The sequence below is a fragment of the Passer montanus genome, unplaced genomic scaffold, assembly GCF_014805655.1.
Source record: "Passer montanus isolate IOZ18808 unplaced genomic scaffold, ASM1480565v1 scaffold15, whole genome shotgun sequence".
In the NCBI taxonomy this organism is placed as follows: domain Eukaryota; kingdom Metazoa; phylum Chordata; class Aves; order Passeriformes; family Passeridae; genus Passer; species Passer montanus.
In genome coordinates this window covers 1,388,688-1,416,339 of record NW_024362051.1, presented here as the reverse complement: position 1 = coordinate 1,416,339, position 27,652 = coordinate 1,388,688, and the positions used below count along the sequence as shown (strand labels likewise).

Genomic DNA, 27,652 nt, shown 5'->3' with positions numbered 1-27,652 from the left:
ACCAGCACAAACAAAAGTCTGATATTGACCCTTAGACCATGAAATATTTCTGTTGTTCCAGTCTACAATTTCTTCTCCTAATGAAGCAATGGCAGTAACAGACCAGAGAGGAGATTGCATTCTCAGTTTGACACCAGCAGCTGTATCAGGCTCTTTGCTTAAGTTTGCATTTTCTTTAACCAGTGAAGCCATACCTTGAAATACAGTTAGGTAAATTTAATTATTTTTGCCTGCTTCCTGTAATATTTCAAGATATGTGAAAATGAATCACAATGGGGGTTATCATCTGCTTTCCTAAAATCTATAAAGTTTATAATGGGTAGATATTGCTTTATTGCATTACACAATTTCTTACCCTCTGTTCACATCGTAAGTCCTTTTATTTCTTTCATTTTAACTTGAAAAGCTCTGTCCCGCTTGAATTATTTTATTTAAACCTTACATTTTTGCCCTCATCAGAGTTATCATTATTTCTTTGTTCCCATTACGAAGTTTGGATTGTTAACAGCTTGATTGACACTGCCCATTTTGGGTGACAGAGGGACCTGTGCAAACACAGTCCCATCCAGGGAATGCTGCTTGGGATTGGATACAGCTGAGAAAGCTGAAAAAGCAGCAAAACTGCAGGGGCATGAAGCACTGAGTGCTGCAGGATAGAACTCCCAACCATTCTTTACAGCTGCCATGAACTCAATGTGAAATAATGTTCAGATGTCTTAAAGGAAAAATAGGAGATCAACATGTGCAGCCTCTATAGGAAACTTCTGGAGAAAAGGGGAAGAAGAAATGCACTTTTACCATAGGGAACCTTTTCTGTATAGTGCCACACAAAAAACCTGCAAGGAATCTTGCAGCCTCCAGAGTGGAATTCTCTTTGATGGGAGCACAGGCCCTTGAATGGGGAAAACAGATTGCAAGAATGCACACTGAGAAAGGAGGGAACCAAGCAAATACTGCTAATCCTCATCAGAAACATGCAGTCATGAGCAAGTGAAACACTGAAGGCATATGTGCTAATCATAGTTTGCCCCATTGATGCAGTTTTTGCATTCAATTCTCAAGAAAATTTCTTTTACTATCCAATTAGTTTTTATTTTACTTCTAGTGAAGATTTCTAATATTAATTACCAACATAAAAACAAAGATGCAGTGCACTGAAACAAATGGATGCTTTTTTACACTTAGATTAAAACATTACTTTTAATTGTTTACAGTGAAATCTCCTTGCTGTCACACTGGTTTTAACAGGGTTATAAACTTCTAAGTTCTTAGAAGGAAACACAGAAGTATATTATCTTCTAGCTATGGTGTAATCCACCATTAATTACCCAAATATTGCTGCATTTATACTGTATCATGTACTTATCAAACATCTACATGACTCCTTAACTATTTCCAAAACAAGAGTCATTATTTACCCACTGTGAAAATAGCCTTGTGTTAGTGGTATTAGAAATCATTAGCTCTATTAAGTCTGTTATCAGCTCTGCTAGCAGCTGGAAATATCCTGCAGCTCAGGAGGGCTCCAAAATGTTCCCCACTCATTATATTCTAGATCACTTTGTTTTCTTGTACACTGGAAACAGATTATAATCACATTCAGCCACAGGCAAAAATAGAAGCTGACAACAGTGGTAGGAAAAAAAAAAGATTTATGAAACTTTTCATTGCTTGGGGCAGTATTTTGAACATGATAGCAGTGTTGTCCCTTAGATAGTGAACAGTTCAGCTATGTCTTTCTATCATCTTCGTGTTCGATGTCTCAAAATGACAATTATCACACCATAAATACAGCCCAAAGCATTACAGATGTCTATAAGCAGAATCCATATTAATTGTTAATGCATAAAAAAGAGATGGCTCAGTTTGTTAGCTGAGGAAATAATAGTCTGGGTTTTTACAGTTATATAATAACACATAGAAATATTAATGTTGTCTTTTCATTGGTTGATTTGAATAGGATTGACTCAAAAAAAAATTGATATCTTGAAGTGTTTGGGGTTCAGAGGATTCCTTTATTAGTATTTGCTCCTTTGGGTGAGGTCCTCCAAACAGAATGTGTAAAGTAGCAGAATTTAAATAATTTCTTTATCATGTCTTAAGATCGTGAGTTTGGTTTTTTTCCCGTAACAGAAACATTGTTTTTAAAAACTGTTCTTTCTTGAGAAAGAAATAGAATTTACTTTTGCAGAAGCTGTAGTGGTGAAAGAATAAGGATGTCTCCATGCAAGTATATTTTTAATTGCTGGTTTACAGGTGCACAGCTGTGGACTCCCTATTTTCTAAGTCCCCCGAAATAGTACTGGGGTTTAGGAAAGATTTGTCTTAGGAGCTTGCAGTCATGTCTCTGAACTAGGAAACAAGATGGTACTGCTGGGCTGAGGGGAAGGTTTATGTAACACAAACTGCTCACATCTAACACTAACCAAAAAGGAATGGATGTGTATCTATAAGTAATTACAGATATAGGTATGTCTGCAGTGTCTGAGCTGGCTCTGTGTGATCCAGCTCCCTAGGTGTGCCCAAAGTGGGAAGCAGAGTTTACCCTGCTCAATACTGCATTCCTCCTGCCCATGCCCTTCTGTTCTGTCCTTCACAGCTCTCCTGGTTGCTTCCCTCTCTTTTTTTTTTTTTTAACTCTAAATCTTGCCTAAAGAAAAATGCAACTGTCTTGGAGCTCTGCACCGTTTTATTTCCTTCTTTTCCACCTCTCCTGTTCTGCCCTCATGGTTGTGTCCCTTTGTAGCTACCTGTCAGCTGAGGAAGGTGCATCCCATGGATCCTGCACTGCCTTGGCCACCCCACTGCTCTCCCCAGCCACACTCCTGCTGACTCCTCTTCCCTCCCCATGCTGGCTGTGGCTGAGAGGGCTCTACCTGCCCCAACAGCCCAGTCTGGCCCCACCAAGAGCCCCATGCAGGATTCTTTGCTTCACCTGCTCATCATTTGTTCCTCTTTTTGTACATCAGAGTGTGTAGCTGTATACCCAGCTGTGAATGTCCAGACACCTCTGTGTCCCTAACACATTTTAATGTGATATGTATAAATCCCATCACTTCAGAAATTCTATTTTAGCTATGCTCTCCTTTTTCTTGACCACCTGGGGTAAATTAGTGTAGGTCCAAATCAAACTGAAACTGTAACTCTCCCTGTTGTTCATGTGAAGAGCTGAAATCTGCATCACTTGAGTTTCTGTCTGAGCATCATCTGAAGTATTTATAACCAAGGCTCTAAAAATGTTACAAAGATAGTAGCATGCCATTTCTCTTTATGCAAAACCCACTTTGGTATGACATATCTGGAGCAGAGAAAAGGCTAACACGCTTATTTTGCCAGCTAACCTAAGTGAACAAATAGGTACAGAAAGATTGGAGTGGGAATTGTTATATTTTATGTGATCAATCAGGTTTTGAAGCAGGCTGAGAGTAATTTGGTGTTATGCAGGGATGTCAGAATTCCTGCCAGTTATGCAAGATAACTTGAATCTTTGCAAGAATGGAAGTAACAATTTAAAGCAGATTTGATTAGGAATCAACCTGTTGTGTCTTTCTGCTTTCAGTTGTAAAGATACTTCACACACGTGGGGAAATACAAGAAAGAGAAAGGGAGGAAAACTCCTACCAATTTTTTACCTAACCAGGAAGTAAGTTTGTCCAAAATTAAGATGGAGCATCTGATTTTGTGTTTCTATGTCACAAAAAAATTATAGACCTTGATGTTATTTGAAATAATTCCTCAAACATCTAGAACAAGGCATGCCAGTGAGTGGGGATTTCATATTTCAGCAGATGTTACAGAAACGTTTGGGGTATTTTTTTTGCTGTAGACATATTTTAGGGATACTATCTTTAAATAACACAGATCACTATGTATTTCAGCAACTGAATCATCAGAGGTCCTTTGTGTTTCTGTGGGTGAAATCTGGTTTATCAGTGGTTTTTTGTTTGACTGAGTGTTTAAGGTGCATGATATTGGAGGACGGATTGTAAGAGGTGAGTACCCAAGAGGCAAATCTCCTGAACTCCTGTTGATGGCAGGACAGGGAAATAATTAAAAACCACAAAAGGAAAGTATGAGAAAAAACCACAAGCTTAAAAAAAATACACAATCCTAAAAGTAGTAGTAGGTATGAGTAGTAGAGGGATGAGAAGGAAAGGAGCAATGGTATTTCATGAAGAGTTTTTCAGACCTCCTTAGAGCTCTGGCCCTGCTCCAGCCTGAGGTTCCTTTGCATATAGTGCTTCAACATTATAAAAAACATTGCACCCAAGTGCTGTGTCTTCCCTTTCTCATTCCTTTTCCTTGTCTTCTCCACCTCTGAAAGACTTTGTGTGTCTCTAACGTGATACAGTTCCTTTCTAGCACTGCACCACCACAGCCCCAGAGGTGGAATTTCCCTTCCTGCCCTCGGGGGGTTGTTGCCCACTGTGCAGATGGACAGTGCTCACGTACAGCACATCCTCCACATTCTGCCCTGCTGGGGAAACTTCCCAGGATGTGCTGACCCACTGCCCCCTTCAGGGTCTGCAGCTTGGCTGTTTGATGAGCAAGAGCCATGAGGCAGGAGCACGGGGTGACTCAGTGACCTGGACCATCCTCACCACTGGACTCTGTGCTCAGCTCTTGGATGATCTGGTACAAAGAACATCTTTCCTTGAGTTTTAAATTAATTTCTTTGCATGAGCACAAAGTGGCTGAGGCAGCTTCCATGTCATGTGGTGGCTCCAAAGTACAATAAAGTCACCTCACCCCTTTGCCAGGAGCAGGGGGAGTGTGGCTTGCACCAGCCACACGCTGCTACCCAGAGTGCACCACCTTGCTCTTCACATCAGCCTGTCTTTGTCACTTGCTCCTAAATTTGACTCAGAGGCTGCTTTACCAGCAGGTTCCCTCTGTTCAGAGGGTATTTTGCTGCCAAAACATACTTTTAATGAGAAGACCAGCTGTTCTCCCTCAGGACCAAGCTTCCACTTGCTCCTTAGTTTGCTTCTTAATTGTCTTATCACTGATGAATAATTTAATAATTTTTCTTCAGTATTTCATAAATTTAGAGGTTTGTGGAGTCTCAGTTAATAAAAATATAATGTACAGCAACAGAGAGTTGGTTCTCTTCCCTTCCGTTCATGGCACAGCTTGTCATATTTCCCTGAGCAGTACCAAACAATATGCAGCTAAATTGAAATAGTGAAACCAGATCAAGATGTCTATCAGCATCCTACACTGATGTGCAATTTGGGTTTTATTCCAGACTATTTTATGATGCAGAAAATCTGCATAGATCAGTCTTAAAGCTTTAAGGATGACTGGCTTGCATGCCCTATAGAGAGTAGTTTTTGCTCTTGCATTTCTCTTAAAATATACTAACTTGACATTTGCTTGCAAATCTAAACCTCTCCCAGGGGTGGGACTTGTGTTATGTATCAAATGGAAAAAAAGTCTGATCATCTCTGTGATGTTTGTTTGGGGGTTTTTGTTCTTGTTTTTTAGCATGCGTAAGAGGTCTGGCAGAAGAATACTGCATTTCTAGATCTTCATCCAGTGTAGAAGTTTCCTCATTTGTTTCTGCTTACTGAGAGGTGTAATTGAAATATTCTGCTTTTAAAAAACAAACAAACATCCAAATCAAACCTGTTTGAAAAAACAGTTAAACATGGGACCCTTTCTGTTAGCACCCACTGGAATTAATTTTCACATGTTTTAGCTTGTTGTGGCTGGAGAAACATGTCAGATGTTGAAGGTCTGTTGGAAGAAGAAAAGACCTGGGTGAAACTGGTGGACCAAGGTTTGGTCACACAATTCCCACACAGAGAGTTTTCTGCTCTCTCTTTCAGTTTGTCACATAAAATTCAATAACATCCTTTCCTTACTGGGTTTGTTTGTGGAACACCTGAAAAAAACACACAGCAGATCCTGTAGAGAACACAAAGTGTTATCACTGTTGCTACATTCTGGTTGTTGGTATTGATCATTTCCATGGGTGTGTCCTTGACTGCCATCACTTTTGAGAGATAAAAACTCCACAGTCAACATTGCCACAGTAAAATATCATTTGGTTTAAGGTCCCTTTCTCTACCATGTTTAACTGTCCAGTTTAATGTCTCCTCTGCCCTCCCCTGTTTGTGAATATTGCTTTCAGGTGCATTCATTTGAAATGAAGTCTTTTTCTATGTGGGCGTCATATTCCTTTAGAACTGTATAGAAAACCCTATTTTTTAAGAATTGTGTTAAAAAGTGATACTTGTTCCTGATCCAGGTGCCTTGTGCATGTACCCACCTTCTGATAACCTTCTGAAAGTGCAGTTTGATTTTTTGTTATCAAAATTAATTCCTCCATTAGTGAAATTGTCTGAGTTGATAAATGAGTGTAAATTAAAATCTTTCACACATAAAAGACAAAAAAAGATTACCAAAAATGAATGGATATCTTAAATTTTTTTTAAATTTGTAAGGTAACTTTTGTTGATGTGGAGTCACAGCTACCCAACAATAATTTAATTAGATAACTTTATTTTTTAAAGGAATTTGATTTTCATTCATTCTATGATAAGTATGGACACCTAGTAAGTATCCTACTACCTAAAACTATAGATATATTAATTTACTGGTAACAATAGAAAAAAAAAACAACTTTCACTATTACACATGTTTAGGGGAAAAGAAGTCCTCTTAGTTTTGGAATTTCTTACTTCTTGACAACACACCTGTTCCTAAATGTTCCTTTGACACTGAATTTGGCTTGTGAAATCATGGCAGAGAAGGAAAGAAGAGTTTTCTGCAATCAGTCAGACAATTCAACTTCTTTTGAGATATGGGGCAAGGAATGAGTCAGAAGAGAAGGAAAAGACTCAAAATAAATGTGTCCCAAGCGCTCTTACAGAAGCTTCTCCCACAGAGAAATGAAGCTTTTGACAATAATGTGTGGTACATGTATAGGCCACGGGTGGATCAGCAAGGAATTCTCAGCAGATGAGAGTAGAAGGGTGTCTGCACCATATAATGTTTGGAGAGTGTGGGACAGTAAATCTGGATGAGATTTAGTCTGATAGACCTGGAACAAGAGTTTCCCCCTCCATGTTTTGAAGCACTTTTTGCAGTCACAGAGGTTTTACCCAAACTGATATCTTGATTTTTAACTACTCTCTAGTCTCCTATGTCTTTAGTTGGATAAAATATTGTGGTCATCTTCTTTTCCCATTTTTAAATTCTTCTTCGGTGTTGCCACTGTCATGATTATCAATACAGCATGGCACTTGAGAGGTGGCTTTTTTTCACTTTCTTTTCACAGTGTTAAACACCACTTAGTTCTGTGGCAGCTTCAGACATTCTGAAGGAAGAGACAGTATGTAATGCAATTATGATAGCTGTTTTTTATACCTTAAGTAGGAAATGGAATCTGTTCCCTCCTTCCTCAACTAATACTGTATTTCTGTGGCTTTTTACTTGAGTGTCTACCTTAAGTAGGAAATGGAATCTGTTCCCTCCTCCTCAACTAATTCTATATTTCTGTGGCTTTACTTTGCATTGCTGGGCTCAGAAAAATAAAACCATGGCCTTGAGCTGAGACAGGGCTGTAGATGTGGTGCTGTGTGAGAAGCTGGGGCGAGACTGTGCTTTCAGAAATGTGCTCAGTGTGCAGTGATGGGTAGGGCTGTGCTGCTCCCTCTCCCCTTGACACTGGGAACAAGCAGCATTGCTGAAAGGCATTTCAGTTCCCTGCCTTCTGCTTGTTCTGGTCATGTGGGAACACTCCAGTGTTTGGTGTCTGCCAGGATGATGACACAGCCTCTTCAGGCTGGGAATTGGATTGCCTTCCCCATGCTGGCTAGGGAAGAGCAGGGCATATCTGAAGTGGCAGCCCAGAGCAGGCTGCACTGTGGTGCTGCTGGGGTGGCAGGCAGCAGCACAGCCCAGGAGATGAGAAGTGATGGTGTTTCCTGTTTCACTAATAGTATTTTTTTTTAATGGAAAAGATCCGTAGCCTATCAATGCAGGACAGCCCCCAGCCAGGGAATAATGTACTCTGACCCCATGATTCAGAATGCTGAACAATTGCTTTATTAAGCTGTACTATATTACAATAAGTTTTATCACATACTAATACTATACTACAAACGTACTAAAGAAAAGCCTGTGACCCCTTAGTCATGACACAGCTTTGACCTAATTGGCCAATCAGTCCAAACAACCATCAGCAGAGTCCAATTAACAAATCACTCCTTCACTGAACAATCTCCATAACACATTCCACATGTGCCAAACAACTGAAGCAGCAAGTAGAGATAAGAATTGTTTTCTCTTCTCTCTCTGAGCTTTCTCACTGCCTTCCCCAGGAAAAATCCTGGGAGAGAGATTATGTCTCTCTCTGTTCAAAGAGTATGTGAATACCACAATAGCCTTGTTCTGAGAGTCTCTTCAAGCTCCTGAAATAGAGAATTGCATGGAAGTTTAATGTCTTGGTAAGGATTGAATCTCTGCAAGATGTTAGTAATGCTATTTAGAGAAGACAACACTTGATCTTTTCTACCTAGACAGAGTTTTCAGTGGGCTGTTTCCTTTCTGCTACAGAGTGAGTTTCTAGCTTGCAGATTTTCCTACAGTAAATGCAGAAGTAGGGAAGTATTTGCTGCAGTGCTCCTGAGAGAACTGCTGTCCAGCACAAGCCCCATGGGTGCCTCATCACGCTGGTGCTGCTCAGTAAATGTTCAGGTTTCCAAGCAGGCTGGGAGGCAGCTGCAGGCAGGGCTGTTTGGGATGGAGCTGCTGTGAGGCAGCACTGCAGCAGCTCCCACAGCAGCACTGACCTTCCCCACGCTGGACTGCAGCTCCTGTGCCCTGCTCGGAGCCCTGCATCCCTGAGAGCATCCCCTGGGGCTTGGCTTTGCTGCTGAGCTCTGCCACACCCGGGGCCAAGGAGGGCTGCCACTGAGGCTGTGCCTGGTGGGACCTGGGATCAGCCCTGCAGAGGCACATCAGGCACTGGACTTTGAGAAGCTCCCAGTGAGAGAGCCCCATCATGAACTGAAATCATCTTGTATTCATTTTTCTGTTTTACCATGTAAAACAGACTGGGGGGTTGCAGTTGCCTTTTAGTTGTTTGTTGTCTTTTTTTTTTTCCTTCACACACAAAAAACTTTATTTAAAGAATTGTTTAAGATTTGCAGGGTTAATGTTGGCTCATATGCTAAGTGATAAATTCTGTGAGGCCTTTCATACAGCACATTACAATTAATTACAAATTAATTGCAATTAATTTAATTTACAATATAACATTTTATTTATTAACCCATGGTTTCACCTGAGTAACAGAATCTTTTACCTGTAGTAGTTGAAAGTAGCATCTCTGGTACCTTGAAAATTCAGGAAACTTAAACAGGACTTCTTATCTGAATGGTTTGTGACTTTCCCGTTTTAGTCCAATAACAACCAATAAAGAATTCAAATGAAATCTCACTGCCTGTGAAAGAAATGCCAGTCATGTAGTATTGCAGCTTGCAGTACCCTGGAGGCTGACAAATCCTTGTTTCTGTCTTGTACTTCCTTGTACCTTGCCTGCTTTTAAAAAGAGAAATAACCCATTGAAAAGCCTGATCCGGTGCAACATGTGCATTGCATTATATTTGCTTTTCTTTATTCTAGAATTATGCAACATTCTTCTTACTTTTTCCATATATTCCACACAAATTATTTTTACCTGTTGTACATGTTGAGAAACAGATGGTCCAGGTAGTAAATAACTGGCTTCCCAGGAGCTATGAAATTGAATTCTCCCAGGTAGCTCCTCCAGGAACCCTGTATTTGCTGGTATATGTCAGGGAGCCTTCATGATAATGATGCTTATATATCAGTGTTTATTTCCATCAATTGATTATCAGTTGGTTCAGCCTAAAAGTAAAACTGTTTTTAATTATTATTTGCATGTTTTTTGAGGGCCACAGGGGTTATATTGTAAGTATTTTTTGAAAAAAATGGTCAAACCCTGAAAACCCATTGAAGAACATTGTTGCAAGGTAGAACTTTTTGGGTTTTTTTTCTTTTAGACAATAAAAATATTTTTGTTGATCCTGCTGTCGAACTGAAAAAAAAATCTAGATTTGTGTGCACTGTGCATTATGGTGAGTTGTCCTAAGGCAGTAGTATAAGATGGAATAAGAAAAAAAAATTCAGAAGTTGAAAAATTTAGTGCTGCTGGGAAGAGATAATACTGCCTCAGAAACAGAGAAATTATGTGATGCTGAAAGCCTTTTTCAATATATTTGGTTTCATTTGTAGTTCAGCTGCCAAACTTCTCAGTGGTGCAATTTGACCTTACAGATTTTTCAAACAGCAGAAAGATTCCAAATCATTACTCTGCTGATAGACCATTCCTTCTCTTAAAGAGTTGCAGCACCTAGAAGGCTGATTTATTAAAAAGCTCAGTTTCCTAGTAGATCTTTCTGACATAATTACTTTAGAAATTTATTTTAAGCAACTCTTTCTGGTATAAATTTTTTAGGAGGTTGGGTTTAACAAAAAATTAGCGTTTTGGGCAATGTGCAATACATTTTGTGACACTTCTGAAATAATCAAGGTCATGCATTGCATTAAACCACCCGTGACTGGCATTTCTTTTGCCCCTTGGAAACCAAAAGAGTTCCAGCTCACTGGATGATGCAAGATCCTAAGTGCTGCTGTAACAGCTTCAGGGATGACTTTCTATTGCACCTGACTCAGGATTTACAATGAATTGGAAATTATGGCAGAGTTATTCTTATGGCACCATGACAGTTTTCAGGGTCCCCCATAGGCCAGTCAGAGAAGCAGCAGCTTTCAGGCCATAATCCTATCAGGAAAATGTCACCAGGTTCCACTGCTGGCCTAAATATTTCTGTTCAGAAATTTCTGTCTGTTGTTCAGAAGAATCTGTGTCTTCATTTTCACTTTGGTGTGATTCCCAGTCCTTCAAACTGTTTGAGCTCAGGCGAGAATTTGTCTGATTCCTTAGACAGGGTCCAGCTCTTTCCCATTCTGCAGAGCCAAGCCTAGAGAACAACATTTACCTTTCTGCACTAAAATGTTCCATAGTGAAGACAGTAATAACGAGCTTCATTGCTTAGAAATAGAACTGCCTGCTTTTCTTTTTAGTTCTTCTTACAGCAGTGCTTTCTTCAAACAATAGTGTGAACAGCGCTCGTGTACCTGAGCTGAAGATAAATACATCCTTAAACTGTCTGAAATATGTTTCATATTTATATCAGTATTGGGAAACTAAATTAAAAGATACATTGAAAAAGATGTGATTCTTTTTCAATTAGAAAGAGAACTCCAACTTCTCTTTCAAAATTTGAAATAGTGTGCCTGCCTTTTCATCTATGTGTAACATACACATATATACATATGTGAAGTGCCACAGGACACTGAGTCTGCATAAACATTATTATTGAAGTGATGTGATTTGCCACTGACCAGACATTATTTCATGCAGCCCATGCACCTCATGCAGTGTGATAATGAATATTTAAGTGATGTATTTCAACAAATATAATTAGTACATGGTGTCTCAGGAAATACTGTTTTGTAGAGCAGTGAGTTTGAACCTTTTTGCAGGTGACCCTCACTTGAGAGAGGTTGTTATATAACTGTAATCACTTAGGTTTTAGTCCTGCTGAAGGATCCAGTTTTGCCTTTGCTTGTATGACTGTGCACTGGATATTGTGGGCAAGCAATGGGGTAATTTTACTTTGGTATGGTTGGGGTTTTTTTCCTTTGTTTTTGTTTATTTTTTTGTCAGAGCAACATTTAATTTTCTACTGTAATATTGTGCTAGGGCCATGGCTGCAATGCACTGGCAGGCACTGATAAGTGACTTACTGTTTCATATCACACATTTACTGAATTTTCAGTTTGAAATGTACAGTCTGGGATGACAGCCAGTCATTCAACCTATTCTTGCCTCAAAGAGTGTAAAAAACCAGGCAGACAAAAGAAGGAACACCTGGCAAATGTCTTGGGTTTAAAACAACAAGAGAGAGAGGTAATGGTATCCATGGTTAGGAGTGAGATAACTTTCTTCTCTACAGCATGTGTTGAAAACATTTTCAAAACATTGAGATGCCATTTAGCTACGGCCTAGCACAAAACAATGTGGAGAATTAAGCAAACAAACAGGAGAACTGAAGCAGAGACAGCATAAAGCCCAGCCTGTGTTGCTGGGCAGGGGCCCTGGTGCCACCCTGCCAAGCTCACTGGGGCTGGGCACAGCAGCTCCTGTGCCACTGTCTCATTCCTGGGCATCCCAGAGCTGTCTGCTCTCCCTGACTCAGAGTGATGGGAGCTGCCCTGGAAGATGGATTTAGCTTGGAAGGTGGCCCTGTGGTTCTGTGAAACAGCCGTTCCTCACTGGCATGGCAGATGATGTGGTTTCCTTGGGAAAACAGTGTGGCACAGGGATAGGAATAAAGAATCAGCAGTGCTGCAGAAGAGGTTTCCGCCTGACAAGGGCTGTCAGTGGGCTTTTAAATTATTTTCTTTCAATTCATCAGCTTCAGTTTTGGGGGTTTTTTGTTCAGTATTTGCATTGTTTAAAGCATAAGGAAGTAGTTGTGTCATTGTTCATTTCAGAAAAATAATACATGTTTGGGTTTTCCGTTTTAGTTCTTTTGTGAAAAGGAGTGATGAGGAGGTGTAATGTCTCTTTAGCATTTAGTAATGTCACAGAGGATAATTCAGCACAACTCAGATACAATCTCCATTACTTTTTGAGGTAGTATTGACAAAGAACTGGGATGCAGGGAAGCAATTGCTTTGCTTAGATTAGGGATGCTGCCTTTTCTGCTTTGTATTTCATCTCTGAGGTGGGAGATCAACTTGTTCTTCTCAGTTCATTGTTTTGCTTGGATTTAGTGCATGAGTTAAGCGAGTGTACCAAAGCCTAGGAAGAGCTATGAAAAACTATTTGACAGTGTTAAAGCAGATCTAAATTTTGTCTTTTAGTCAGCATTTGGACTGTAAAAAGCCAAGCAGTGATGTTTGGAGGCATGTGCTCAGGAGCTCTCAGCCATCACTGATGTACCTGGAACTCTGGGACATCCAGGGGCTCTCTGTGACCTCTGGGGCTGCCAGGCTGTACCACAGCAGCACTGTTATGGTGCACAGGCTCCTGGAGGACATGTTCTATGCTAGCCTGCTCTGTTTCAGTGTTTCACTAGGTAAAAGAATAAACTGAGCAAAAAAAAATTTTTTTTAGTCTTCTTGTTCTGATTAAACCCAACTAAGTCAATTGAGTAGTTTATGATTGCTTCAAAGCTACACAGATCAGACTGTATTCTCAGATTACTTAATTACAACACAATTTACCCTCACTCAAATTCTAATTTGAAACGAGTGCTGCTGATATTCTTGACTGCAGTAAGATCTCTTGAAGAATGACATGTTGATTATGTGGACACCGGGCCATGTTTTTTTTTAAATGCTCAGCACAATCAGTGTCTACTAAAATTGATTGGAATTAGATATGTTGTCTGTTTGTGAGTTTAAATGAGACATTTTAAAAAAATTAAAAAGCCTAAGTGTGGCGAGTACCAGTATCTCAGATTTCCAGGTATTTGATTTTCACTATGGTTTTAAAAGACTTTTCCTTAAATTCTAAAGTTTGGAGCTTGTATAGTGTGTCATGGTGAAATGACTAATTCAGCTAATAATTGAGAAAAGGCATTATTTCCACAGTATTCTCCCCCTGACCAATACTGGCTGCTGCTGTACCAAAAATAAAATCTATTTCCTGATGTAAAAAGCCAGTGCACTCCATCAAGACACTCATTTTGTTTAGGCTTCCAAATCAAAGGCAATTTCCAGGGAGCCAGAGTGTGTCATGCTGTAGGATCCATGGGGCCAATCCCTTTGGATCCTTTATTTATGGGACAAGTGATTTCCTCCTCTGAACTTCAGAGTTCAGCAGAGTTGCAGGTACTGCTGGTGAAGTTTTAATTTAGACAAAGATGCTCATAGAGAAGTGCTCAGATGTTCAGATGTGAATCCAGTTTTATATCCCTGGCAAGTTGAACAGTGCTGGGCTTCTGCTTTTGATTAATTTGAAGAGGTTTATGAAGAAGCAGCGCATTAAGCTTTTATCTCTCTCATATATACACGAGTGTGTGCACGCTCCCTTGTTAGTACTTTTTCTATATATAAGCTTTTATACATTTTAATAGGAGCTATATAATAGCTACATGATGTTAATATTGCTATTTGTTTATTTTTCCATATTAAATGCTACATTTATCTTACACCAGATTTCAGAGTTTTTGTAGCTGCAATATGTGTTCAGTTACCTCTGAAACAGCTCGTTTTGCAAAGTATCTTACATTTACTGTGTGGGAGATGAATCTTGAGGCAGATTAAATAATTTGTGGTAATTTGATTTCAGCTCTTTTTTAGTCTTACAGAAATGCTGTTCATTCTCATTGATGTGCACTTGGCTCACTTTAAAGAACAGCCTCCATGATATTGTGGTGACAAGATTCAGAGTCTTTATTTAACTGGTGCTACTGTGGCTCTCGGAGCAAAACTGTTTTGTTTATGTGGGTATGACTTTTTTGTACTTATCCTTGAGAAGGAAAAGCTGCATCTGAAGCAAGTTGAGAAAACAGGATGCATATGAATCTTTTGAAGTAACTATTAACACAAGGGCACATATTTGTATTTTATCACTCATAAATATTCACTTATTGAAATCCAAGCATGCTTTGTTTAAAGTCAGAACACAGACTAGGAGAGTAATTCCACTTAAGCTTCTGTGCATGTGAATATTTTCCAAACACATTTTCTTCCTGCTGTGTCCTGCTCTGCCTGCTGTTGTGGAATGGCACAGGACCTAGTACAGATTACAGATTTGATGTTCTTGGAGATTCAAATGGGGGTTTTAAACATCAAACTTTATTGGCTAAACAGTCTCTTTTATGCTTAGATAAGACATAGCCAAGGATAGTGAGGAGAGCTGCACATGTGATGGCCTTAAAATTTAGGATGTGTTCATAAAAGGTGGCTTTGTATTTAAAGCAGCTGACATTCCCACAGGGTGCACATTCTGGCAACAAACATTCAAGAAAGATAAAGAAACTGCTGTGTAGATTTAAGGCAACATGTGGAGGATGCAGAATTTATTAAAATTCATTTCTTAAAGTTTCTTGTCAGAGGACAAGTTACATTTGCCCTGTGTAAGCCCCAGTAAACCTGGCTCTGTTCCTCAGCAGCCTGTGCTTCCCCCAGCCCTCAGAAATGCTGAAGAACATGAACAGCCTCTCTCCAAACCTGCCGGTGTCTCTGCTCCCTGGTTGTGTTGCTGTTAGGAAGAGGCTCTTTCCCTGCTTCTCCCTGGGCAGGCAGTCTGCAGAGCAGTGCCAGGACAGAGCTGCTTCTCCCTGGGGTCAGGCTGGGAAAAAAAACCTTCTGAGATGCTCGAGTCTGACCCCTAACCCAGCCCTGGCAGGTCACCACCAACCATGTCCCTAAGTGCTGCTGCAGCTCAGGGTTCCATACCAGGGAAATATCCTCCTGCTGCTCTGGGGTTTGGGTTTGGGGTGTTATTCTGTGTCTATTTTGGGTTTTTTATAAATATGTGCCTTAATTAAGTTACAGTAATTACTCAGTTCAGCAGCATTTCTAGACTTCTTTTTTTTTCATGTGACAAAGATCAGTCTTGCTGCAAATGATGTTTTGTGATATTTTCTTTGTATTATTTGATTCATTAAGTACAATGAAGTACTTTGCTTCAGTTTCTAAAAACAAACATGCATCATTAGAATTATAATTTCTCTAGTATTACTGATTAATGTTCACTAGAAAACAAAGTGATACAATGTCTAAAGCACACAGTTCATAATAGTGTTTGTTTTTGTAATTCTCTTTTGCTGTTTTTATTAGACATAAATTATTGTAATGTGTGGAATTGCACATGAACTTATTTACCAGTCTACATTTACGTTTAGAAAAGTGACAATGTTAGAATGGCACCTGCTTATCAGATTTTCTTTTCATGTGCTGATGTGATTTTAATCCATTTGCCTTAACGATTAAAAAAATATTTTTCATTATTGATGCAAACATATCAGTACTCAAAGAATGAGATAAGTTTATATCCTTCTTTATCACTAAAAAAAAAAATCATCTGTTATTTTTCAATGAAAGAGACTGAAAAAGTTGCATAATTTGCAGATCTTGCTGTGTGTTTGTGGCATTACTAAATAGAAAAACAGAGGCCAAATCCTGATCACATGGAATAACATGAAAGATACCATCACTGCCTTGCTGCTCTCTTTTCATATTTGGAGTTTAATCTTCTTGTGCTGGCACAAATCCTGTTCATTTGAAGCTGATTGGTAAAATACAGTGAATGAAAGAAGATTGATTTCTCTGATTAAGTTTTATAGGGGCCTAAAGACCTTATTCTCAAAGGCTCTTTGTAATCCATTAAAGTTCATCTGCTCAAAGTCCCTGATAGAAACGGGGGGTAAATTTCCTCCTGGTAGGTGTAGGGAATGGTCCAGCTAGGCTGCTGTCCTGGCTGCTCCACTGAGGAGACTTTCCCCAGGGAGAATCCATGAAAAAGTATTTTAAAATTTAAATAGAGTCTTTGTCAACACGCCAGCTGTGCAGGCTGGAAGCACTGTTTTGTGTTGCTGATCTCCAATAATCCCTGATCTGCTTTGCCCAGGCTTTGATGCCCACAGGTCCAAGAGGCACAGTCTCTTTTCCCAGGCAGCGGCCCCTTGAAAATGCCGAGGAGAGCAGTGCCACCACACACATTTGTGATTTGTTTCTCTTTTCTGTTTTAGGCCCTTCAAATCATCACAGCCAATCAACGCTGAGGCCACCTCTCCCTCCTCCTCACAACCATTCCCTGTCCCATCACCATTCCTCTGCCAACTCCCTCAACAGGAACTCGCTCACCAATCGCCGCAACCAGATCCACGCGCCCGCTCCGGCACCCAACGACCTGGCCACCACCCCCGAGTCCGTGCAGCTCCAGGACAGCTGGGTGCTCAACAGCAACGTCCCTCTCGAGACCAGGTGGGTGCTTGTGGCATTCACATTCTCTGAGCATGGTCCCTTCGCCCAGGGTTTTCCTCCTGGGAAGCTGAAAGGCAGCGAGAGGCGTCAGAGAAAAGGAAAACAATTCTTATGTGGTTTGCTTCTCCTGTGTTGTGCTCATGTGGAATGTGTTTGGGGATTGTTTACCCACAGGTGATTGCTTGATTGCACTCTTGTGTGAGTTGTTTTGACTCTTTGGCAGATCAGGGCCAAGCTGTGTCGGGACTCTGGAAAGAGTCATGAGTTTTTCATTATTATTTTTTTACCATTCAGTAAGTATCTTTTCTGTATTCTTTAATATAGTATAATATCGTTTAATATAATACAGTATAATAGAGTAATAAATTAGCCTTCTGACAACATGGAGTCAGATGCATCATTCTTCCCTGCCATGGGGCTGACTGTGCATTTACGATAGGTGGTGGGATGGACTCCCTGGGGGATGCCACTGGTGGTCCTCCAGAGCACACAGAGAACACCCTTGGTTTGCTGGGAGATGGTGTCCTCTGTGTCACAGGTGGTTTTTCTGAAACAGCATAGGGAGTGAGTGGCATTAGAAGACCCAGCAGCCCCAATCTGCTTTGCACTGGAAGGTGCACAGTGAATAACACTGCTCACATCCCATTTTAAAGCCTTTTATTCACTTGGACCTTCCTTGTATACACAACTCATGCGATTAATACAGCATATTTATATTGCAGGCTCAGGGACAACTTACTTAGAATTCATATTGACTGTGCTGCTGGAAAATTATACATTTTGCCTTTCCTGAAGCAACAAACAGAGGCTCACTTGACATTATGCATTTTGGGAGACTTTGGGAAACAATCCGAGATTCATGACTGACAGTACTATAATTTTAATTTATACCTCATCCAGCATGCAAGTTCATTTTAATCTCTTCTGTACATGTTAACAGCTTGATGCCTATGGGGCAAACAGCAGCATATAAATGAAAAGGTGCAGCACTTAGGCCTGACAGAGAAATATTCTGGTCTAAATATTCTGGTCTAAATATTCTGGTTTGTTGTCATTTGGGGTATGGAATGTCAAACATATTTAACTTGCACTTTAAATAGCAGAGTTGGCAGAGCTGATCTCTCAGAATTTAAAATTAGCCATTGTGGTGCTGAATCAAGTGCTTGGAAGAGCAGGGTGGTGTTGCTTGCCCAGAGAGTGATAAACACAGCGAGCAGGTGGAGGAGCTGGGCTGCTGGGAGCACTGGCTCGTGCCAGGGTTTCAGCTGCTTGGTTGCCACAGCTTCTGGGATGTTATGTTTGGTTTGCAGCCTCCCAGGGCTTTCAAGGGGCTCTGCTGGATCACACCCCAAGGAGCCACATTTGGGGGAATTACACCCCCATGCAGCCCCAGCCCAGCCCCTCCAACACTTGGTTAAAGATGCTCCTCTGGTTTGGAGCTCTGGGAGGAGCTGGTGTGGCTGGGCTGGCACTGACAGCACCGAGGCTGGTACTCAGGGGTTAATCAGTGGTGGGTCACAGCTCCATGGGGAGCATATGAGCCTGGGAGGGGCAGGGGGTCTGTGCTGGGCTGGGGTGTGCACAGGGGCACACCTCACTTTGTCCTGCTCTGCTAAAATGGGAACGTGGATGCTGTGAAGAAGTGGAAAGCAAATTCAGGTTATCCGAAACCAAGATGGCCAAAAAAAGGAAAGGAAAGGGATTCTTGCTTACTGAAGGTTTGGAACTAACTCCCTTAACTCTGAACTGCTGTTTTTGTGAGAACCTCTGCTATTTTACAGAACTTAATTTGGACATCCTGAATTTGTTATTTATTGCTAAGAATTACAAGATGGAAATGTTGGTCCTGTTCATCCAGACTAGTTTTTGTGGTGTGGTTCATTGCTTTTAATTTTGGTGTAGAGTGGCCACCTGCTGTTCCTGGTCTGCCTCTTCCTGTATGGAATTGTTCTTGGGTACAGCAATACCTAAATGTATCATTTCTGAAGGCTCAAAACTGTCCCAATTTACCAATCACTTTACCTGGAGGGAATTCCTTGGGATATTCACAGAAGGATTCTCTGCCATCATCCTGGCATCCCTGAGCCACAGCAGTGGGCATTTGTCTGGCTGGGTTTTTTTACTGTCTGATTTTGTACCTATTCCCAGCCAGAGGTGACTGTGAATGCCTTTACTGACTTTGGTTCTTCTCTTTTTTCTTATCCTGCAACCTCTGGGAGTGTATGTGTACCTGACAAAAGGTTACTTTGTGAATACTGTTATTTTTGGAGGTTGCAGGATGCCCCACAGTTAATTGGAGCTTTTTGGAAGACAGGTTTGTCACAGGCAAGCATTAAGCTATTAGAAAATGTCCTGGCAGAATTGCTGTGTTCCAAAACTATTCCAGAGCTGCTTCAGGATCGATTTTAGTTCTTCTCTGAAATTACACACCTGACAGGGCTTGATGACAAGTTTCATCACGAAAATATTAACTCAAAAATGACTGAAACTGATGCTTGTGAAATCATTGAGGCTTTTAGAATTAGCCTGTAATTCTTTCACTTTAAAACTGGTGTTTCATCTACATTCATACCAATAGCAACAAAAAAAAAAAAAGGGTATCTTTTTGGTAACTTTTTACTTCAGCCTTTACTTTAAAGCTTTAGCTTGTTGCAGAACATTGACCCCTCTCATGCTGCCTCTTCACAGTGCACTACTCTAATTTTTTATCTTGTTATCTGTTTATTAATCTCAGTAGAGGAGAGCTCAGGAGGCAAAGCCAGCACTGACAGCACCTGCTTTATCAAGAGAGGGTTTCATAACTCTTAGTTTTCATCTTTCACTTACCTTCAGTAGATTCTGCTCTCAACTGAAAATGATGTGCAAGTGGTCACATTACTGATTATGAAACAAAAGGTGGCACCTGAGCTGTCTGAAGGGAATGCTTTGTGTCAGCACTACAAAACTCAGATCACAATTTAGATTCCAGATGTCTCTTTATCTAACAGTACCAAGTGCTGAAATCATTGAATAATACAACACACGTCTGCATGTTGCCTTTTTTTTTTTCCCTGGTAAGAATATTTTAACCTTCCCTTTGTTCCTTTGCTGTCTTAGGCAGTTTGGGCTAAATTCAGACTGTTTGGAGACATCGCATTTTCCAAACATCCTTTCTCTGTCTGTCTTGTTTCAATATTGATTGGAGGTTGTTAATCATATTTGGTTTATTTTCTTTGTGATGTAAAGGAAGCTTTTACTGCTTGCACATGTTTTCATGTGGCCTTTTCAGGTAACGGTGCCCAAATCTTTGTGTATCCTTTGTGGTGCTGTATTTGTTACATAATTACATTTATCTGTATTGCAGCAGCTCATTGCTTCCAGTGGAGTTATGAGTTTGCACATGCCTATGCAGAGTTCCTAATTGTACTTATTTAGTTGTAGAATGGTTTGGGTTTGAAAGAGCTTTAGGATCATCATGGGCAAGGACACCTTTCACTACATCAGGCTCCTCAAAGCCCTGGCTGACCTGACCTGGAACACTTCCAGGGATGTGTGCTTGGTTTTAGTGTGGCTGTTCCTGGTTCAGGTAAACAGACAGGGGCTGTGCCTTCCCTTCCCTGCTTTATGGCTGCACCAGGCTGGCTACATAATCCCTCTGTTTTCTTTGAAATAAGGGGCTGTAACGGAAGGGTTGAAATATCTCTAAGTAAGGACACAGTAATGCATGGCTGTAGCATTTTTATGGTGCTATTTTTATGGTTCATTTCTGCAGTATTTAGCTGCTTTACCTTTAGGCTCAGAGCTGCTGTTTAATGCTCTTTAACTTTTATTGTCCTCTTGCAGTCTGTTTCAAAGCATCTCCTCCTCCTCCTAACAAAGTGCTGGTTTCTACCTTCTCCACCTGAGAGGTGTTCCTTTATTGCTGCTTTAATCACTGCTTTCCAAGGGGATGTGTGATGAAAATACTGCCTTTGAACATCCCAGGGTGGGTCTAGTTCCTTCCTGACAGCCAGAGGGGCAGTGCTCTGCTTTAAAGCTGGGACTGCTTTGAGGGCACAGGGAGAAAGGAATGGCTTTGCAGGGGAGGCTCCCATGGCTCCTCACACAGCAGGAATCCTCTGGGATGAGAACCCCACATGGGCACTGGGATGACTGGTGAGGAAGGAGAACAGAGGAGCTTCCATGGATGGATGTTTCACTGCAATTGCCTCATTTACTAATGCCTCTTTCAGTACTTTATATTGATGTAAAATTAATTGTTACCATTATAACTAATAATACTTAATTCAGGAGAAAAAAAGGGTAGAATTAAATAGAAATTACTCTTATTCTTCAGTTCTCATAATTAGTCTCATAATTTGAAATATTTTCAGTCCAAATCTTTCAGTTGCAAAGATAATTTTATATCTATGTCTGTAATTTTTTTGTGCTTGCTCACAAGGATGTGATGCTAGGCTTTAAGGAATGCTGTAATATCCTAATGTTTCTTCTGTGTTTCAGGAGAAATGGCCACCCTTCTGGTGAAGATGAAATAGGTTTCTTTAGATCTTGTGGGCTGTAGTATAAGAACAATGGTCCAAATCTGAGGTCATTTGTGCTAAGTTCAGTTTAAAGATTGAGGAATCTGAAAATTTAACCTGAAAACAATTGCTATGAACCTTAAAATAACTCTTCAAAATATTTGCCTTTTCCTGGGGTTCAAGCCTCATTTGTTACTTTGCCAGTCTGATTCCAGCCCAGTCACTCGGGGTGAGCCTGAGGACAGGAATGAGAGCACAAAGATGGAGCAGCAATGTGAGCTGTATCCCAGTGTGCACCATGCAGTGCTTGAACTCCAAATCGTGGGGTACCACAGCTGGGAAACATCTGCACCCAGTGCTCCAGTTCATTGCAGTGCAGGAATGGACACAGTGCACTGAGCCTGTGCACAGCCTACAGCAGGCAGGGCAAAAGAGCCAAGAATAGGACACGTGAGGAGAGGGATTTAACAGTGGGAGAAAGCAATATTAATTTTTTAAAGAAAGAAATTAAATATCTGAAGTATTGTTAATACCACGTTCACATTTTGTACCACGTTGGGGTGTTAAGATCAGCTGCAGAACTTCTGAGCTGAATATGTAAACTTGAAGTTCCTGAATGTGTTGAAGCTCCAAGCTACAACTGCTCTCTGCAATTGTCTGCCTATTTTCAACGATGTCTCAATATTTTGATATCTTTGTGCATGATGCAAAATGTTCTGGAACAGAACAGTGAAACAAAATTTCTTTTCCTTTTGTTAATGCGATTTCCTAGGATATATTGGGCATAACAAACAACTACTTAGAACAGTGAAACAAGTCCTCACTCTAATTTTGCTTTGTCTTTTGTGATTTTCTCTTATCATTTACTTGCAGCTACAGGTTCATATACTAGAGCAGGTTCTTCCTCTCAGACTGAAGAATGGGGCAAGAACTGACTCCTTCATTCTCTTGTTCCTGCATGTGAAGGTTGCAGAAAGGTTGTGGGAACTTTACAAATAATTGGAATCTGCATAGGTGGATTCTGGACCTGTCTAAAAATCAAAAGCATTTAAAAGAGTCAAGGAAAGCACAGTCAAAAGCATCCCCAAGGACTTTAAACACATTTGGTCCATGTACTTGGAGGATTCCAAAAGCACTGTAAAAAGGTCATTTTTAGCAGGCTACTGGAGTATCATTTTCATAACAAATACAGGCATGCAGAGGAGGGAGAAAAGGGGGAAGAGAAACACTACAAAAGCAGGATACATGATGATGATTCAGAAAATCGATCTAGATGTACTCCCACTCACGTACACATAAGCTCAAAGAAGTTTTTACTGATTGCAGATAATTGCATGTTTTCATGATCTTGTCATTTGCATTTTTAACTTCTGGGTTGTGCAGAGTGAACAGGCAGCATGAGTGACTGCACAGGAATAGACAGGCATGTTTAGGGTCTTTATGAAAAAAAGTCTAGAATTATGTGATTTTGGTTCCTCTTTATTTAAGTTTACGTGTCGACTGACAAATTTCTCTGAGTTCTGAGTTTTATTATTCTGTTCTATGACTTACAGAATTGAAGAAGCACTGTTAGTACTTTTTCTTTTTTTCTTGTTAAGTGAGTAGTTGAATTCAGAGATAGTGGAGAGCTTACATGTATGCCTTTTAAAATAGAAGTGTTTTGAAATTATGTTCATTAATTGATGTAGAAAGTTAAAACTGCATGGACCCATTGAAATGCAAAACACTGTTATCATAATCCTCACCACTGGAATAACAAATGGAGGCATTATTGCACTTCATCACTTGGCACTATGCAATAACTATTCAGAACCCTGTGGCAAAAAAAGACACAAGGTTTTCTGCTTAAGAAGAGAAAGTTCCTATAGTTCAATTGATTCAGAGCTGCCTAAATGTTGCTGGATCTGCTGACTGATCCTTCTACACTTTCATGCACATACATATGCAAAACCCCTGATTGTTTGTGTTTGTGTCTGTAGCTGTGCCTGTTGCTCTTTACTAGGCATTAACCAGCAGTTTGATTGCTCTATTCCTGGGGAATAGAGTAGTGAAAGGAGGAGATTCATACATTTAAAGGGCAAAGCTGACTAACTCCCACAAAAGCTGAGTAGGATTCAAGCAGACAGGCTGAGTGGTTGGGCTCACACCTCTTGCAGAGTACCTGGAATCTTTTTGACCAGAGAGCCACCAGTCAGGAAGGTGACGTGTGGCCCCTGGAGCTGCTGTTCCCCTTCTAGATTTTATGCCCTTTCCAAGTTGGTGTTCTCCATCTCAAGCTCTCGAGCTGCTTGTGATCCCCAGTTCAGCAGTCTATATATTTCACATAGATATATCTCTCCATATTTTCCATCTCACCTTTCTCCAGCCTCTGTCACAGCTCTGCAGTGTCACAGCTCAGCAGCCTCTGAGCAGCCTGGGACAGGGCAGTGCTATGGGGAAAAGCCAGAGCTGAGAGCACGTGGTGAGAGCCTCCAGAGAACACTCCAGGGGTCAGCTCACAGTGGGATTAGGGAGAGAGAAGGTTATAAAGGTGTACCCAAGAGGATCTCAGCTTGCAGATGAAGAGCAGGTGTCCTGTGGAGAGGTGTCCAGCACAGAGCCATCGCTGCCGCTGTCACGCAGCGCAGGTTTTCTGCCTTTGTGCCTTTGTGAGCAATGCCTGCTTGGTTTTGTTTCATAATATGACAGATCAAGGTGCCCAAAGGTTGGCACCTGCCTTTCTGCACAGCACCCTGCCTGGCTGTCAGGCAGTGTTCAATTACTGTGCTGCACATGTCCAGCTGTGTCTCTGTTAGAGGGTGGCAGCGGCAGTGACAAGCCAGCCTGGTGCTCGCAGCAGCCTCTGTGACACTGCTCTGCTCTCTGCAGTCTTTAGAACACTTTGCCTGCGGATGTGGAGAGCCCAGCCTTAAGGAATCAGCAGCCTGAGGAGCTGGAGCTGCTCTGGGTGCTGGGGGCTGCTGCAAGGATCAGGAGGTGGCAGTGGGTACAAGTGTGGCATTGATACCGAGCTGTTCATCCTGAATTACTGCTCAGTGTCCTTAGTTCCTGCATCAGTACCTGCAGCAGGCTGAAAATCACTGAAATAGTGTCATGAGGACTGTCCTCTGTTTCCACAGGCATTTATTTTGGTGTGGGGGTGCACAGCACACAGGGGTGTACAATGGCCAGTGGGTTTACATACATGTGTATTTGAAATAGCTTTCCACTGAAAAATCTGTCTTGCTGAGTTTAGTCTGTGGATTCGACAGGATTCAGACAATTTCTTGTAACTGTACAATTTAAACACAACTAGATAACATTTGTTAGGCTTTATTGCTGGCTTTAGAGTTCTAGGCACTCCAAAAAGTAGAAACTTCCGTGCAGTTTTAGCACATCAACCCTGAGATGTGGAAATGTGGCTGATGGTCCCATGTTTTCTGCAAAAAATGGAGAGAACATACAAATAGATCTGATTTGGGGAAAGACTGGGAAACAGGTAACCAAGGCTTGCACTAGTCCACCACTCAGAGTTCATTTTTTCATAACAAGCATAAGAACAGCTCACATTTTTCCTCAGACTTGGTTTCTTTTTGTTTGGAAGTCAGAAATGTTCCATAAAACTTCACTGTCTGAATTTGGCAGCCACATTGAGGATTCCACTGACATAAAATGACTCATGGCTACTTTTTTGGAAGACTTTGAAAACTGCAGAAGGTTTTTGTTTTTTTTTAATCACAATGAAAGCCAGTGTTTTATGTTCCCATTGTTTTCTGCTAAGAATAAATGTCCAATAAAATTATAGACAGATGTGATTTTGCCACAGCTTGAAGATATTTTTAAGTCCTAGAACAACTAAATTGAGCTGTTTCTATTATCTTGACCTGTAGCTTTTCTATTTATTAATTACTATTAAAAACCCTGTAAAATATAAAAAAGACAATTTAAACATTACAGTTCTCTGTATGCCTTTTTTTCCTTTTTTCATACAGAATAAGTTTAGGACAGTATGAGGAGGGAAAAAAGCAATTTGGGTTAGAAAATGTCTTTTTCTCTTCCCTTCTATTACAGTTTTTCATCGCAAAACCAATTTTTTTTTCCTCCACTCATTCTTGCAGTGTGCTGCCATGACAATCTGTCCAGAAAGGAGGAGGGGGGGGAAAGCTGATTGTTCTCTCAAAGAATATGGATGTTAATACAGTCTCTGTCAGACCACTATTCCCTGAACAGCAGAGGTCCTTTTGACCTGTGGGAAAGCACATGCTAGGGAGAGCTCTGAATTAATGAAGAAAGCAAAATATAACTTTTGCCATTAGTGCACAGACCAGAGCTCAAATGTCCCCTGGCAAGCTCAGCTTTCCCAGATGTCACCTTCAGCGTGCCCTGGTGTGACCCCACAGCAGCAGTGCTGGAAACTGCTGGGGGAGAATCCTGAGTCCTGGAGAATCCTGGGACCTGGAGAATCCTGAATCCTGCAGCCAGAGCCTGGGAGAGGGGAGCGGAGCACAGAGTGAGCTGCAGGGTTCACTCCTGTTCTGTGGGCAGCACCCAAGCTCCTTCCACAGCTTTTCAAGGTCACTGAAATAACAGAATCATCTTAGACTGGCAACCATATTTGGTGAATTTTTCAGGGTTGAATTGTCTTATTGATCCACAGAAATTAGGGAGACTGGGCTGAGACTTGGCAAATTTACTCCCATGTTTTCAAAATAGAAAATCAGTCCTAGTCTGATTCAAATTGCTAATGCTTAATTGTGAGGTAGAAAATGTGTTTTTCTTAATTTGTTTGATAGGTGAACAGGTAAGACAGAGAATACAATTTTTTAATTCTTATATGGAGTGTATTTGAAATTAAGTGAACTGGTACAAATCAGATCATTTCTTTTCATAAGCAGGCATTGTAAAATGCTCCCAGCCTTACCACTGTGAGGCTGTAATTAATGTTGATAAATGCTCATGTTCTCTCTGTGCAGCTTCAGCCCACAGACAATTGGTTGTACCAGAGCATGTCAAATCTCACATAAAAATATGGCTATAGATCATTGGGTTTAGGGATAGAGTTGAGACAAGTCAATTTATTTCCATTACTAGCTGAATCTGGATTTAAAACTCTGGGGGTCCAAGTGTTTTGTCCATTATTTTCCCAGTCTTTCTGGTGTGCTTTGCTGTGATTTAAAGACATCTGCTAACCTGGCCCCCAGCTTTGGAATGCAGTGCCAGTTTTCCAAAGTGTCTTGGGGGATATTTAATACATCTTCAGTTAATTGTCTTTTTTAACTTTCAAAGGCAGAACTTATATACTTTCAGGTGGTATGATATCTTCTGATGGCTGCCACTTTGTCAGGTGCCCTCATATTGAGACAATTAACTTTCAGCTTTTGAAATGCCTGGGTAGGACAAAATGTGACAAAATTCAGAGTTTATCCAATGACATTCTTTCTTTTATCATTGAGAATGACATCTTCTCCTTTTCAGTTGCCTTTTTTTGCTTCTACCAAGTCCTGATTAGTTTTAACAATATCATAGAGATCCTGTTTGCATGGATAAGTGTTTTGGTTTTCTTTATATACTTTATGTATCTCAAAGTGGATCACAGTAGAGCTGCTTTTTTGTTCTACTTTTTTTGTCTTCTCACATGCAACAGGATATGATTGACATGTTCTATTAAAGCATATCTGGATATTCATTAATTCAATTTTAATGGGAGCAGAGTTTCATTATATATCTGAGTTTACTTTAACAATGCTTTATATTAAAATTTCTGTTGGTGCTGTAGCTGCCTTCTCAGCTAAAGAGGACATAAAATTCCTGGGTTTAAAGGCATTTCAGATAAAGACAGTTCCAAGGACTGTAATTTTGAGTTTGGTTGTGAAAGATCTGCTTTTGGGCAGGAAAAGGGTAAGAACTGTCTGTCCAAACCTGAGAGGGTCATTCCTGCCCTGAGGATTCAGGAGGAGGAGGAGTCCTGGGCTGAGGCAGAATTAGCCTGGATGAGAGTGGAGCTCTCCTGCCTTTGTCTCACTGGGTCTGTCTTCCTTCTGCCCCCCTTGGTCCTCATGCTCCGTGTCATTTCAGTCCCTGGATGCAACCATGGAAGTGGCCTTGTGCTCCCAACACTGGAGAGCAGCTAG

The 27,652-nt window shown here is 40.8% G+C and overlaps 1 protein-coding gene across 1 annotated transcript in view; it reads left to right on the top strand.

Annotated features, from left to right (window-relative positions):
- TENM2 (teneurin transmembrane protein 2) overlaps positions 1–27,652 on the top strand; it is a 616,650-nt gene that overhangs the window by 426,476 nt on the left and 162,522 nt on the right. Inside the window, exon 6 of the mRNA XM_039701625.1 lies at positions 16,809–17,043. Within this exon, the coding sequence (XP_039557559.1) occupies positions 16,809–17,043 (235 nt within the window). The remainder of the gene's footprint in view (positions 1–16,808; positions 17,044–27,652) is intronic.